We start from the raw sequence: 14,746 nt of genomic DNA on the forward strand, positions 1-14,746 counted from the left end.
CAATATCAAATTCTAAAATATCAACTATTTCAAAAAACGTAAACATAAACGCAAACCCTCTGAAAACCCTAGTAGGGCTGCTGGGTCCTACCCTAATGCAAACAATTAGGGCAACTTCTTCATCGAATTTTGATAGAAATCTCTTCACGTGATCTTATGTTTTGTCATCTTAGTATGTATACATATACATGTATAGGTACACTATGTTATACTATGGTATAGCATGCTAAAACTAGAAGAAGATAAATGGCATTTTATATCAACAAGTCTCACTGGGAAAAGAATCGTTAGAGACCGACAAACTCTCTCCTGTACTAAGAATGTACGCCCCGGACCTTGTTAATAGTGGCCTGCTTGAAAATGACTTTGGAAAAGGTCTATAAAGTACGTAGTACTGATTCTGGAATTGCCACTCTTACAGCGGCAGCTCTCTTGCTCAATCCAGTTTTTTGTCTCCTCGTAAAAATCTTCTCAATGTCTAAGATGGTTTATTTTGCACTTTAGGATTTTCAGATCGTCTTGGTTTCCTTTATAATAGATGAGCTTATTCCGATTCAATCGGGGCATAGTAACCAAGAAACGGGTCGTTTTCTCATTATTGATGAAACATGGTATTCCAATGAAGTTATATATTTAAGTTTTATGCCGAGTCAACAAGTTAACATTACGCAATTAAGTTTGAAAAGTCTCAGTACTTCTATCTTTAGAAAAAAGCAGGCTCTGGCTCACGTCTACTGACTATAAAGTGAAGGAAAGAATGGCTTAGCATTTTTGGGGATGCAATAAAGTCTTTCAATAGGAAAGGAAAATAGGTTGACTAATAATCAACAAAAACTAGTATATTGTATGAAGCTCGGATAAATAGAAACCTCATAGAATGAAACGATTTTTTTTCTAGAATATACAGTAATTCCTTCTTTCCATTTTGTTCTCTTATTTAAAATATATTTACCGACAGTATTATATATCTAGCTATGTAAAATATAAAAAATATAGGAAATAAGACAAACCACTGGAATACAATTTGCTACAGAAGTCCCTGCTATATATATATATATATATGCGTGTGTGTATTATAATTACACTCTTGCATAACTGATTGATTGGCATTTTGAGACGGCGACAGATTATTATATATGTGACGGGCTACGCGGAGAGAGACATTATACGTTATATATAACTTTAATAAGAACAGGTGGAATAACGTAATGTTAACAAAGATATACATGATTAGTGTAGGAGAAGCCCTTTGTAAGGCAGCACCTTTAAGTAGTAGAATAGTATTCCATCCTTAATATTGTACCCCACTACCCATCACAGAAAAGTATGAGCTCCGTATTGACATCCTACGAAACAGAGTTCCAAACCTCCTTTGAACAAACAATAAACGCATTAAAAGGAGCACCAGCGCAACAATTACCACAAAGAAATTCCACATTAAAACAAATTGAAGAACAAAAAGATGAATTGTTAGATTTAACAGATCAAATGGACATTGAAATTAATAATTCCATGTCCATGAATCCAAATGATCGTGCCATATATAAGGCGAAATTACGTCAATATAAGAAAGATATTGAATCACAAATTAAAATCCCTTTACAAAAATTAATAGATATGAAAGATAGAGATCTTCTGTTTGGTGATTCATTGAATAACATGAATAATAACAACAATGGTATGGATGGGACCACAGAAGAACAAAGACAACAAATGTTAGCAAACCATGCAATCTTACAAAAATCAGGTGATAAATTAAAAGATGCAAGTCGATTGGCTAATGAAACAGAAGGAATTGGATCACAAATTATGATGGATTTGAGATCACAAAGAGAAACTTTGGAAAATTCGAGACAAACTTTGTTTCAAGCAGATTCCTACGTAGATAAAAGTATAAGAACTTTGAAAGTTATGAGTACGAGATTGATCGCTAATAAATTTATTAGTTACGCTATCATTGCAGTTTTAATTTTACTTATTCTTTTGGTGCTTTTCTCGAAATTTAGATCGTAATATGTCACGTATGTAGCGCACTATACATATTTAATATATAAAAATATTAACATACTATATCGATAATGAGTTTTCGTATACATTCAAAACGTTCCTAAAAAATAATATGTATAGATTTTTTTCTCATGTAGACTATTTACACTATATAAATTTTATAGACAGGTTAGTTTATAAAAGGTTTTTACTTCCTGTGTTCGTTTGTTTTTTCATTTGGTATTTTCTTCAGATTTATTAACAAAATTCATTTTCTTCATTTTATCCTTTAATTTGTTTATAATAGTTTTATCACCATCTTTATCCTCTTCATTCACTTGTTCACTTGGTGATGAGATCTCTACTTCGTTTTCTTCTTCTACTTCTTCTCCTAATGCATCTCTAGCTATCTTGCTACAAACACTACTTTGTGGTGTTAAACCAGTATGAGTACCACCAAGAGTATGTTGTCTTTTCTCCTCTTCAGATAATTCTAATACATTACTAGTAAAATTAACCAATGATTTAGCACTCTTACGTCTTGCCCATCTCTTCGATTTAACTTCATCAATCATATCAGAATCTGTTGTCCTCATAGTCGAAATTGATGCCCTTGGAGTTCTTGGTAATCTAATACATGACATACCAACGTCACTAATCCATTTGGCCACCAATGCAGTCCAACCACATTGATGTGAAGCACCAAGACCTCTACCAGTATCACCATCAAAATACTCGAAAAATGTAACATAATCTTTGAAATATGGATCTGTTGATAAAAATTTATTATATGGACCATAATTGATTGCTCTTTCACCGTTATCATCTGGAACAAATAAATGAATCATACGATAACCTAATTCTTCAGCCACTTCAGCTAAGTTTAAATACTCTCCTGATCCAACGGGACATTCCACTTTGAAATCACTACCATAATACAAATAAAATCTTTGTAGTGATTCAATAAGTAAGAAATTTGTAGCTAACCAAATTGGACCTCTCCAATTAGAATTACCACCAAACATACCAGAATCAGATTCACCAGGTAAATATTGAACTTTATAATGTTGACCATGAACATCCATTTCAAAAGGATGCTTTTCATGATATTTAGAAAGAGATCTAATACCGTACGATGACAAGAATTCATTTTCATCTAACATTCTTGTCAATATGGCTTGTAATCTATCCTTATTGACTAATGATAATAATAATCTTTCACCAACACCCTTCTTGGTCATGGTTACAATATTTCTACCAAACATTTCTGGTTTATTTTCAATGAACCAATCCACTCTTTTCTTAAACCCAGGAAATTGCTCCAAAATTCTTGGTTCTAAAGTCATTGCAGCATATAAAGGAATCAAACCAACAAGAGATCTGATGGGTAATTGTTGTCTATTTTTACTATCCCAAGTAATTGCATCGTAATAAAATTGATCTTCTTCATTCCATAAGTTTTGTTTAGCGACTTCTTCACAATTACCCTCCATATTTCTACCAAGTTCGTATTCAAATGAAATAGAATCACTAATCAACATAAAATGTTCAAAGAATTTGGAGGCAATATCTTCATAAACAGGATTCTCTTTTGCTAATTCCAATGCGATATTTAACATTTGTAATGAGAAGAAAGCCATCCAACCAGTAGAATCAGCTTGTTCCAAAGTCCCACCAGTAGGTAAAGGTTCTGATCTATTAAAAACACCAATATTATCCAATCCAAGGAAACCACCTTCAAAAACGTTTTTCCCCTCTGAATCCTTACGATTAACCCACCAAGTGAAATTCAATAATAATTTTTGAAAAACTCTTTCTAAGAAGACACGATCTTCACGACCATAAATATTTCTTTCAATCTTAAAGACACGATACACGGCCCATGCATGAACTGGAGGATTAACATCATTAAAATTCCATTCATATGCTGGAATTTGACCATTTGGATGCATGTACCATTCTCTTGTTAATAAATCTAATTGTCTCTTGGCAAATTCAGGATCAATCATAGCTAATGGGATACAATGGAATGCAGTGTCCCATGAAGCGAAAAATGGATATTCCCATTTATCAGGCATGGATAAGATATCTTCAATGTAAAGATGTCTCCAATTTTTGTTTCTACCATTAGCTCTATTTGGTGGTGGGAATGGTTTAATATCTGGATCACCATTATACCACGCATCATATGTGAAATTATAAAATTGTTTGGTCCACATTAAACCTGCGAATGCTTGTCTTTGAACGTTTCTTAATTCATCACTAATGGGCATTGGTGTGATTCTCCAATAGAATTCATCAGCTTCTTGTTCACGTTTATCAAAGATGGAATCAAATTCATCTTCATCGATTATGGAAATATCATTTGTTGGGAAAATCTTGTTTTCACTATCGTTTGTAAATTTATATCTAACTGTAACATAATCGTTTGGTGGAATATTTTTAAAATGATAAACTGCACATGCTTTAGTACCTTCATGGTTTGGATTAACTGTATCGGTTTTACCATTGACAAGATATTCTTCAAATGCGTCTTTACTATATTTAGTTGGATTTTCCTTTTCATTGAACAATTTGACTAAATTGGAATCATTTTCAGTGAAAAGTAGAACAGGATCGATATCTTCCACTTCATGTTGTTGGTCTTGATTTTCTTCTGGGTTACCGAATCCACCTGGAGATGGTTGGAAAACAATTTGGCGATCACCATATTTTCTATGTTTAACATGAATTAAATTATTACTTTTCTCATCTTGTTGTAAAATTGGCTTCCCACCTAATTTTTTCGATTCTTCCGGATTAAAAGCCCAAGTATTTCTAAAGAAAATCTGGGGGGAAATGTAAAGTTCACCGGAATCCAATTTACTTCTATTATGCACAGTAATTCTAAAATTCAAATCATCTGGATTTTCATCATCTTTAGCCATTTCGAAAAAGACATCATAATAAGGATCATCATCCGTCTCTTTATCATGATACAATCCATCAATTTCATAAACTTCAAATTCTTTATCCTTATAGCCTCTTTTCCCATTCTCCTCCACTAATTCCTCATAAGGGAACGCCTTCTTAAATGGATACTTATACAATGCCTTCATATATGAGTGAGTAGGAGTATTATCCAAATAATAATACAATTCCTTAACATCTTCACCATGATTCCCCTGCGGTCCAGTCAACCCAAACAATCTTTCTTTCAATCTACAATCTTTCCCATTCCACAAAGCGACATTCAAACAAATGAATTCCTTATTATCAGAAACTCCAAACAGCCCATCTTCACCCCATCTAAAGACACGAGAATTGGCATGTTCAAAGGGGAAATGAGACCATGCATCACCATTGTATGAATAATCTTCACGGACTGTAGCCCAAGCTCTTTCACTAAGGTAGGGACCCCATCTATACCAGTATTTTTCGTGTGTTTTGTTTTGATGTAGTCGGTGTTCTTCGATTGTCGTATCGTCCAACTTTTCACGTATGTTGTTCATAATCTCGCAGTATTTGTTCTTTGATTATTGAGATTTGAGTATATATAGCTTGAAGGGAGGGAGTGAAGGAGTGATTGTTGCTATATATGTCTAGGAAGGCGTTTTAGTCATTTATATAGAGTGTGCATACGTATAGGTAGTAGAAGGGTATCCCTTGAAGGGGATATCTTGTTGAGAATCCTAACGCAGCGCACGGTACAGCGCCAGAAGATGGTAGTGTCATCTATCTATCTATCTGTCTATGTGTGTGTGTTACATAGTGAAGAACACAGGAAGGCAAATGCTACAATGCTACTGTGCCAGTCAATCAGTCAGGAATTATTCCAACTTCACCTTATTAATAATGTATTACACTAACGGTGACGAACGATTAGGGCATAACTGGCTGTAAACGGCGGGGGGGGGGAAGGGAGGCAAGACCAGTCCGATCTGATCCGTTACCCGTCTCTCCCCCCTGAATTTTTCTTATTTTTATTTTTATGTTTTAAGGGGCTGCACTCGTAGTATCCTTGGCATTTCTGACCGGTACTACATGTAGGAAAAAACTCATTATTCGTTAGTATACGTACATACGCAGTGACACAATTACCTACCATAAAAATACATAAAGAAAGGAAACTATAAGTGTGTCGCCATTTTGATAGAATATTAGATAATGTTTTCTATTATTAGATATATAGATATGAATGTATATATGTTTTTCTCTATCTAATCAAAAAAGAAACCAGAGAGGCAGTCTAGAACGAAGATAACCATAGTCTATAATTTTGTTGAGCTGCATTGCCATAACATTCAGCCAATTTAGCATATGGTGAACTTGATGTAATTGAATATGAACCAGAAACTTCATTAGAACAATTGTTATTATTGTTATTATTTGGTATTATTGGAGTTTGAATAGCACTAGATGGTTGAGTATCTATTTCAAATATATCATCTTGAGCACTCGAATATTCTTCAAACATGTTAAAATTACTACTACTTGTTGGGTATGCTTCGTAACGTACATTTTCTTGTTCTTGTTCTTGTTCTTGTTGATTCGTTCTCATATTATTGTTATACGATATTGGTGAATTTAATAAGGAAACATCACCGTATCCGTTATCAAGGTTTAAATCTTCAATTTCTTCTTCCTCATCAAGGTTAGCTTGATCTTCATAATCACCATTATGTGATTGTTGTCCGAATGTGGGCGTTATTATATTATTTTTATTTTGTTGTTGATGAAATTTATCCATGTAATTAATGTTGGATTGATTATTTAGAGAGAATGAAAAAACATCTTCATCCTGTTGTGTGGACGCTATTAGTTCGATTGGGAATGACATTGTACTTCTTATTGTAATGGGGTTGGGTTATTTGTGTTTTGTTATATTTATCCATTTAAATTTATTATAGAAAGTACAATGTTGTTTATTGGCACTTATTTTGAAGTATACATAAAACAAAATTAATATTTAAAAAAGATTATTGATAACTAGAATAGATCTGTTTTAGTTTCGCAATCAACATGATATATATATATATATATATATTCACGGTTACTATCTCATGTATCAGACGAGATTTAATAACTAATTCTTTTTACTTAGAGCTACGAGAAATATTAGTAATTGCTAATGACAGATCATTCGAATTATTATTAAATGTGGTGCCATATGAGATATGAAAATATGACACATGTTTCTCCTAGAAAAAAAAAATTAATAATAATAATAATATTCGCGGAACACCGGTGCGGCAGTTTCTGCCCGGAACTGTGGTGAGTAAGTGAGTGAAGATTTCCTTCGCACGCGTTCGGGTCACTCACCCACAAAAACAAAAACAAAAACAAAATGAAGCGAAAACTGTGGTGCGGAGAGAGAAGTTTCACTGTGACTCTTATTTTTTTCCCTCGTGTCTTGTTTCATTTTAAATTTTTCACCGTGGAATTGAGAGAACGATTCTGGACCTTCGCAACTTCTCCATGGAGAGAAACGGCCCGCTTCTTACAGTTTCTCCCCCGCTCCCTCCCGTAATACCCGCCTGTCCGCCCACCGTCGCCGGCAAAAACAAAAGCGCTAAAATCTCCGCTTCTTCCTCAGCTCCTCTCCTCTCTCAACCAAGTACACAAGGAAAGACTCTGTAAATCATTTCCTCCCTTCCCCTCCCCTCCGAGGTAAGCTTCCGAGCTACATACAGCCTTACTTCGACTCCAACTAATCTTTCAAACCAACCAGCAAGAAAAAACAGGGTGTGAGAGCCACATTTTTAATGTATAGACTCATAAACCCAGACTAGAACGAGCCTTCCACCGTGGAATAATTCCGCATTCATTCTGTCTCCAAGAGTGATGATGATTCGTATCATGATACGGTGAAGAAAAATAAAACACTGATTTTTAGAGTTTGTTGGTTACTAATATCTATCGCTGTATACCTCAATAATAACTTTCACCTACATAGCTCGCATAGCAAATTCTATTCTTGCTCCCCTATATTGCATATGTGTGACACTAATTTGTATCAAGATTAAAGTCACTCAAAAAGTAAATTATTAAACAACACGGTTATTACGAGCGCGAACAAAAGAATATTTGCTATTCAAGCCCAATCGAAAAACATGGTAAATACATTTAAGATTAGGTGTGTATGTATGTAGCGGGATTTATAGACCATGCAATATGTTACATTCGTGATAGATAACTATATCAATTCTTAAGGTCACTGTCTCTTATCATACACCATGGTAACTCTACGTATATATATGCTAATGGGTTATCTAACATTCATTTCTTATCTTGTTTACCCTTATGTTAGATCTCCCCTTTCTATTTTGTTCTTTTTCTTTTTTTGCCGATAAGAATTTACGCAACTTCCAACGATAAGAGGGTATTTCTAAGATTAAAATAAGAGACATTCGTTCACTTTTGTGAAATGTATCAATAGGAAGAAATTTAGTACATGATGGTCGATTTTTCCCAAGGCTAAGACTACAACAAAAACTTACAGAAGAAAAAACTTAACCATTATGCCCAGTCCTTGTCAACAAGAAGCTTGTCGGATCCAAGGTATGTCATATCATCGTATCAAAAAATCTAGTGAAAAATTAAATTAGATATCAAGTCTTTTCAACATCACATAAATTAATTAATTAGCTAACTCGCTACTAACTATAAGTCATGATAGACTGCGTATTGAAAAATAATTATGATGAATCTAAATGTGCCAAATTGATCGATGAACTTTATCAATGCTGTTCAAAATTTTATAAGGAAAATAGTAACGAGGCACGTTCTCCATGTTGTCCCTTACCAGATTTACTTGATTTGAAAATGGAACAACGTGGGCTTAAAAAAGTTAATTTTTTACCAATATAGTGCAAGATAACCGTTTGTTTCTTACGTAACACATATAACGATGAAAAAAAATTTATAATTGGAGCAATTTGTAATAAAGATGGATCTAATCATAAGTATATTCGTTCATACTTCCAGGGTAGATACATTTCAAATTCCTTTTTGCAAAAGATTAATCTAAGATCAACCGCGAGCACGACAGTAAGATATCGAGTACCTTACCGTATGATCCCAACGAATGGAATATATACGTTCACTGGCATATTTCATCCTAAAAACGAATCGTGACTCTGGGTGTCTATTTAATAAAAGACATTGTTTATTGGTTCTTTTAAAAAATCAAAATTTATAATACCAAAACAAGACACTAATTGAAATTGGCATGGAGAGTCAAATAAGAAAATATCAAATGCTGCTGCTTAAATAGTTTTTAATTTTCTTCTATTGCCAAACCGGTTATTCTATGCGGGAAGGAAAAAATTTGTCTTAATACGAAATACTTCCCCGGGTAACACTATAAGTTTTTTAAACAGGGTTTGAAAAAACCATTATCGGCCACGACCAGAATGTGACATGAAAACAATCAAAGGTAAATAATATTGGGTAAACCGGTTGGAAATAATTTCAAAATAATATGTAACATCATTGAAATGCCAGAGAATATGTGTCAATATAGCATACATAAACCCGAATAATTTAACCATATACTTACACTTACTTGCTCCTCACTAAAACCTTAAATTTTTTTCTATTCGTAATTCGGGTGTTTGTTCTTAATAAATAGATGTAAATCAAATGCTTACTCCTCTTAACCCATAAATTAATAGGAGTTATTGAACAGTCAAGATACCGTTATGCAATGCTCCCTTTTACTGCAAAAGATTCCTTCGTTCTTCCCTTCCTGTGGCCCCCTTGTATGTTAGCAATAATGACCCAACTATGCACCCTTTATATGATTCTAAATGATGGCGGCAGGATTTTTGTTTCAATGAATTAAAAGTTTAAATTGTTGATATTATTAATATATGTATATATACATTCAAAAAATTATATAATATACTAAGTTTAATGACGACGGGAAGCAGCAATGATGTTGTTCATTTCTTCAACCTTAGCCTTAGCTCTCTTGAAAGAACCTAATCTCTTCTTAGCGACCTTTCTAGCTCTCTTTTCACCAGAGTTTCTGATCAAATCAACTAATCTTCTTTCGTATGGAGCTAAACCAGCAATTTCTCTAACTAGAGATCTAACGAATTTAGTTCTGTTAGAAGAAACACCCTTCTTGTAAGAGATCTTTGGGGCTGGGGTCATAGAAGTGACCTTCTTACCTTTGTTCAAACCAACAGCGATTCCTATATTCAAAAATAAATTAAAAGTAGACAATGTTTTAATTTAAAAATTTGTTAGTAATTCATATTCATTGATTATTGTTTTGGTAAAAAGAATGTAAATAGGTTCATCATTTTGAAGATTTGTATTAAAACGAAATGTTGAATAAAAACAAAAAGTCATCCACATAATAAAAGATACGTTCTATAACGAACTGTTTAGAATAGTATGTTCTTACTTGGATATATCATTTCCGTTTGCTTAATATTGCACAAAACAAATTGTTCTCTCCTAAAATAATGTTTCATTCAGATGTTGATGATTATAAGTTGTACTGCATAATATTGCACTCTTTTTAGCATCGGCAATATATTTGGGTTATATGACGCGTTGCAGTAAGCTATTGTCTTATATGATTTGATCTCTTTTAGCTGTATTCAAAATTTCATTCTATTATCTCTCCAGTCGATTACCATTGCATTTCACTGTTTTTTTCTGTTAAATCTTTCCACATACCTGACTTAGTGGCCATTTTTGTACTATTATTATTCTTAGGGTGTTTGAATTTATGTTTAATCTTTGTTTGGAAAATGGTATTACTTTAATAATTTCCAATCCTTTTTCTCTTAACTAAAAGATCTAAGTTAGTTTTACTGCGAAAGATGCTACCAGGAGAGAGGCTTCCTCTGGGCGTTGATACAGGAAGGAAATCCATGGGACCCATGGGCTTAGCCTAACCCAGTTTCCAGGTTAAAAAAAAGCCGAGCCGCTTTGTTTGGACTGGAAGCGAACATTGACTGATTGATTTCTTCTTGCCGGAACAGAAAATATCGCGAAAATATTTAATCAATTATAATTTTAGAGAAGGCACGGGTGTTTCTAAATGTATGGGTGTAATATTTTATGACTGTCACATTTTTTGTGTTTTTTTTAAAGTTGGAAGAACCCTCTCAAGAGGGTAACGCTAACTGTAAGTCTCAATGTATTTGTATTTACAAGTGCAATAAAGAATAGAAAATATACCCACTATTTGCTAAAATCAGATAACTGCTGTATGAAATTGCTCAGTATGATGATTTACTTGGTTTAAAGCTGTAGCATTTTTGGACGGAATTGTAATTGTTGTCATATCAAAGTTATGTTCATTTAATTTTGATATTATTTCACCAAATGAACACTTTGCGTAAAGTTCAATGAATCTCTTATAATCCATGAATTCACTATTAGCCACACTTTCCAATTTTTCTAATGGGTATAGGTACTTTAATAATTTCCTCTTACCCACAATGATATGGACCTTTTCACCATTCAATATTTCAGTGGAATAGAATTGTGTTTCTGTACCATCATCCTTTACAATCTTATTTTCAAGTTGACGTGCTTCAATTTCATCAAGTTCTTTTTTCTTCAATACCAAATAGCGCAACTTCCAACCTGTGGGACCCAACTCTTTTATTCTTGCGGATTTATCCTTTATCAAATAGTTATCAATCCCACCTTCCTTACTAATTGTCTTCAAAACTTTAGTAGTAAGTTTAATACTAATATTTCTACCTAACGTTTCACTCCATAGGCCTTTCTTAACAATATTAGGTAACCATCGTCTTCTTGTTTTCTGTTTACTTTCAGAGATGCTATTCCCATATTGAACAAAAGATCCTCCGTACAATCCTTTATTACTTTGTTTGAAAATATTCGATTCACCATATTTGTAATCTGGGAACTTAAGACGTTCCTTGGGTATGTAAATTGGACGAGGGTCGCCAACTTTATATCGTGGTTTAATTCCTACGTTCCTCGATTCAATCAATTTCCATTGTCGTAATGGATATGCAGTTGAAGCAAATGACCTTTTCGATATGAAGGTGTTAACGGTGCTCGCAAAATTGGACTTCATCATAATCTAGAAATGATCCCTTGTGTGACCTCCCTTCCTTCTTCTTACTCTGTTCTAAATTTGACGCATCTTCTCTTCCTTGTATTTGAATCCTCTCTCCCTTATCAAACAGTTGTTTTAGATTTCCAAAATTCAAAACTTCGGAATTATCCGATACAACATTCACAGAGCCCTTCGAGTCCATGAACTTATAAAAAGTAGAACAGAACCAGACAAAGCAATTGACATGAATATATATTCTTGAACTCCATGCAGATAGTACTTTTCTTTAAACAACATAATATATATATATATATGTGTGTGTATATAATAAGACACTCGTTATTTGAACACTTTCCTAATACCTTGCCAACCTGAGCCCAATATAGCTGGCCTTCTAGAATCTACCTCGCCACTTAATGGAACACCATTTTCCGTGGCAATCTTGATTTCTTCCACTTGTCTTTCCAATTCATTAATTTTATCTTGAAACACTAAATTTTGTCTCATTACTTTCTCATTTTTCTTTAATGTTGCCTCAATTTCTTGCTCTAATTTCTTTGGGATTGCATCATCATTATTTTGTGCCTTTTGGCAATTGATCTCTTCTTCAATTTGTTTCTTAATCTTAACAACTTCTAATCTTAAATCTAAATTTTCCTTTTCTATCCCTGCGATATTTAGTTTATTCTTAACTAATTCGTTTGCCATCATAACATGCTCTCTATTTAACGCCGTATAATCTGCTTCTAGTTTATGAACTTGTCTTTGTAATTTCATATTTCTAGATTTAATCATTTCAAAAGCTTCTTCCTTTTCCTTTTCCATCCTATGTATCTCCTCGTATTCATTTGTAAAATTATTTATAATCATGGGTGTCAATTCAATTTCATTCATAGCTTCTTCAATAAATCTATCAATATTGAAAATTGCTTGATTCATATTAATATGGACAACACTAGCCGTATCCACTTCTTGACTATTATCCATATCAACCTTATCCTCTTCAGTTGATTCACCATTTTCGTAATAGTGTAAAAATATTTGTTCTTTAATAAACGTTAATATTGAATCAAATTCCAAATCCATCAATTTACTTTCATTTTTAATCATTGGAATAACTGCAAACCTCACTAAACAATTCAACCCTTCAGCAAAGATAACATCCAAAATACGAGCTTTACAAAGGGAATCGAATTTCAAGACATTGCCAAAGCATGTCAAGAACCAATCCTTGGCATACATGTTCGATTTGATTCCAACTTTAATCAAATAATTATAAAGATCAGGACAATTCATTTCCAATGACCTACCATAATAATAAAGTAATAAACCCATCCCAACATTATTATGATATAATCCCTTTAATCCATAGCCATCCATTAATTTTGTGAAAAGACTGAAGGTGTGTAATTCATCATCATTGGAGCACGCTTCCAAAATTGGAGCCACGTATGAGTCCATTTCCGATGAATATGAAATTAAATTATTGTTCGATTTTAAATATGCGTCAATGATGCGTCTTACTTTGGAGGAGTCGTCGTTGTTGTTGTTATCAGTATCACCCTGAATGAATGAATTGTACTCGTCCTTGGAGATGGTGCATACGTTTGAGAAACATTGCCAAACAATGGGACGGATTGATGTGGAGATTCCATTTGTAATTAATTCTGTATATAATGCCTTACCATGATTATCTAGAGTGAATTCTGGAGCTTGAATGAATTGAATCCATATTTTAGGGACATTTTCATCGGTAATGGTAAATCCGATTGGTAATTCAAACTTCTGATCTGTTTGTTCGTGCATTTTGTTGTAATTTTGAAGTAGTAATGTAGTAGCTGCTCGATGTGGTAGAGGCGGTGGAGGTAGGGATGATTGCTCCCCTTCTATTGGTGGAGGAGGTACTTTTCTTGGTGGTAAAGATGGGCCTGATTTGGTTCCCATTGAAGAAGGAGAAGGTGATGGTGTAAGTCCAGGTTCATTCTTCCCCTCGTTGAGATTTTTTTCTAGGTTTGTTCTTGGAGGTAATACTGGTGGAAGAGATGGTGTTGCCATTTCGGCGTCAGGCTTTGCTTCAGCTTCAGCCTCGATGCTTTTCCTTGGTGGTAAACCTGGAGCAGTAATGTTTTTCAAATCATGTTCTACTTCAGAATGAGTCCTATTGGTTTGATTGACTATTTCGTTTGGAATTGGAATTGGAATGTCTCTTTCAGCCTTAGCAGTAGTATGATCTTGTACGAAATCGATTGGTGTTCTAGTCAAATCAACATCACTAAACGATGTACCAATTGTCGGTTCGTCGACTCTATTCGATTCGTTTGATTCAGCATTGTCTTCTTCTTCTTCTTCTGCTTCTTCCGGTTCAATTTGTTCTTCAGGAACAGCATTTAAATCAATTTCGTCTTCATCTTCTTGCTTACTATCATGCTCTCCATCCGATACAGATTTATCACCAAGAGGAGTTTCATCCACCTTTGTATTATCATCATCATTATTACTTCCTTCGAAGGTGAATTCACCATCGGCATCCTCGGTATCCCGGCGATGGGGTTCGACCTTAATATTTTCTTCTTCTTCTTTTGCAGACATTTTTTTTCAATTGTATTCGTGAATGTATGTAATTCAGCAATCAATACGATTGTGTGTATATTTGTTTCAATGCCTCTTGGCCTCAGTGCAATGATATGAAATATTTCTTTTTTCATTCAATTGTTCATCGATATT

At 33.8% G+C, this 14,746-nt stretch overlaps 7 protein-coding genes across 7 annotated transcripts; 2 read left to right on the top strand and 5 right to left on the bottom strand.

Annotated features, from left to right (window-relative positions):
• Positions 1–1,326: 1,326 nt before the first annotated feature.
• Positions 1,327–2,013, top strand: VTI1 (v-SNARE protein VTI1; the record flags this gene model as incomplete). Its single annotated transcript, XM_003671830.1, has 1 exon — positions 1,327–2,013. One exon carries the CDS (start codon positions 1,327–1,329, stop codon positions 2,011–2,013), a length of 687 nt encoding a protein of 228 aa, XP_003671878.1.
• Positions 2,014–2,219: 206 nt separating this feature from the next.
• NDAI0I00670 (uncharacterized protein) lies at positions 2,220–5,477 on the bottom strand (the record flags this gene model as incomplete). Its single annotated transcript, XM_003671831.1, has 1 exon — positions 2,220–5,477. The coding sequence occupies one exon, from the start codon at positions 5,475–5,477 to the stop codon at positions 2,220–2,222; it is 3,258 nt and encodes a 1,085-aa protein (XP_003671879.1).
• Positions 5,478–6,214: 737 nt separating this feature from the next.
• ICY1 (Icy1p) lies at positions 6,215–6,805 on the bottom strand (the record flags this gene model as incomplete). The annotated part of the gene is made up of 1 exon (XM_003671832.1): positions 6,215–6,805. The coding sequence occupies one exon, from the start codon at positions 6,803–6,805 to the stop codon at positions 6,215–6,217; it is 591 nt and encodes a 196-aa protein (XP_003671880.1).
• Positions 6,806–8,637: 1,832 nt separating this feature from the next.
• On the top strand, positions 8,638–8,835 carry CMC4 (Cmc4p; the record flags this gene model as incomplete). The annotated part of the gene is made up of 1 exon (XM_003671833.1): positions 8,638–8,835. One exon carries the CDS (start codon positions 8,638–8,640, stop codon positions 8,833–8,835), a length of 198 nt encoding a protein of 65 aa, XP_003671881.1.
• A 1,044-nt stretch (positions 8,836–9,879) lies between these two features.
• RPL36A (60S ribosomal protein eL36) lies at positions 9,880–10,675 on the bottom strand (the record flags this gene model as incomplete). The annotated part of the gene is made up of 2 exons (XM_003671834.1): positions 9,880–10,166; positions 10,660–10,675. 2 exons carry the CDS (start codon positions 10,673–10,675, stop codon positions 9,880–9,882), a joined length of 303 nt encoding a protein of 100 aa, XP_003671882.1.
• A 507-nt stretch (positions 10,676–11,182) lies between these two features.
• On the bottom strand, positions 11,183–12,043 carry MRPL24 (mitochondrial 54S ribosomal protein bL28m; the record flags this gene model as incomplete). Its single annotated transcript, XM_003671835.1, has 1 exon — positions 11,183–12,043. One exon carries the CDS (start codon positions 12,041–12,043, stop codon positions 11,183–11,185), a length of 861 nt encoding a protein of 286 aa, XP_003671883.1.
• Positions 12,044–12,361: 318 nt separating this feature from the next.
• Positions 12,362–14,611, bottom strand: GYL1 (Gyl1p; the record flags this gene model as incomplete). The annotated part of the gene is made up of 1 exon (XM_003671836.1): positions 12,362–14,611. The coding sequence occupies one exon, from the start codon at positions 14,609–14,611 to the stop codon at positions 12,362–12,364; it is 2,250 nt and encodes a 749-aa protein (XP_003671884.1).
• Between the last annotated feature and the right edge of the window lie 135 nt (positions 14,612–14,746).

The sequence above is a fragment of the Naumovozyma dairenensis genome, chromosome 9, assembly GCF_000227115.2.
Source record: "Naumovozyma dairenensis CBS 421 chromosome 9, complete genome".
NCBI classification, from domain to species: domain Eukaryota; kingdom Fungi; phylum Ascomycota; class Saccharomycetes; order Saccharomycetales; family Saccharomycetaceae; genus Naumovozyma; species Naumovozyma dairenensis.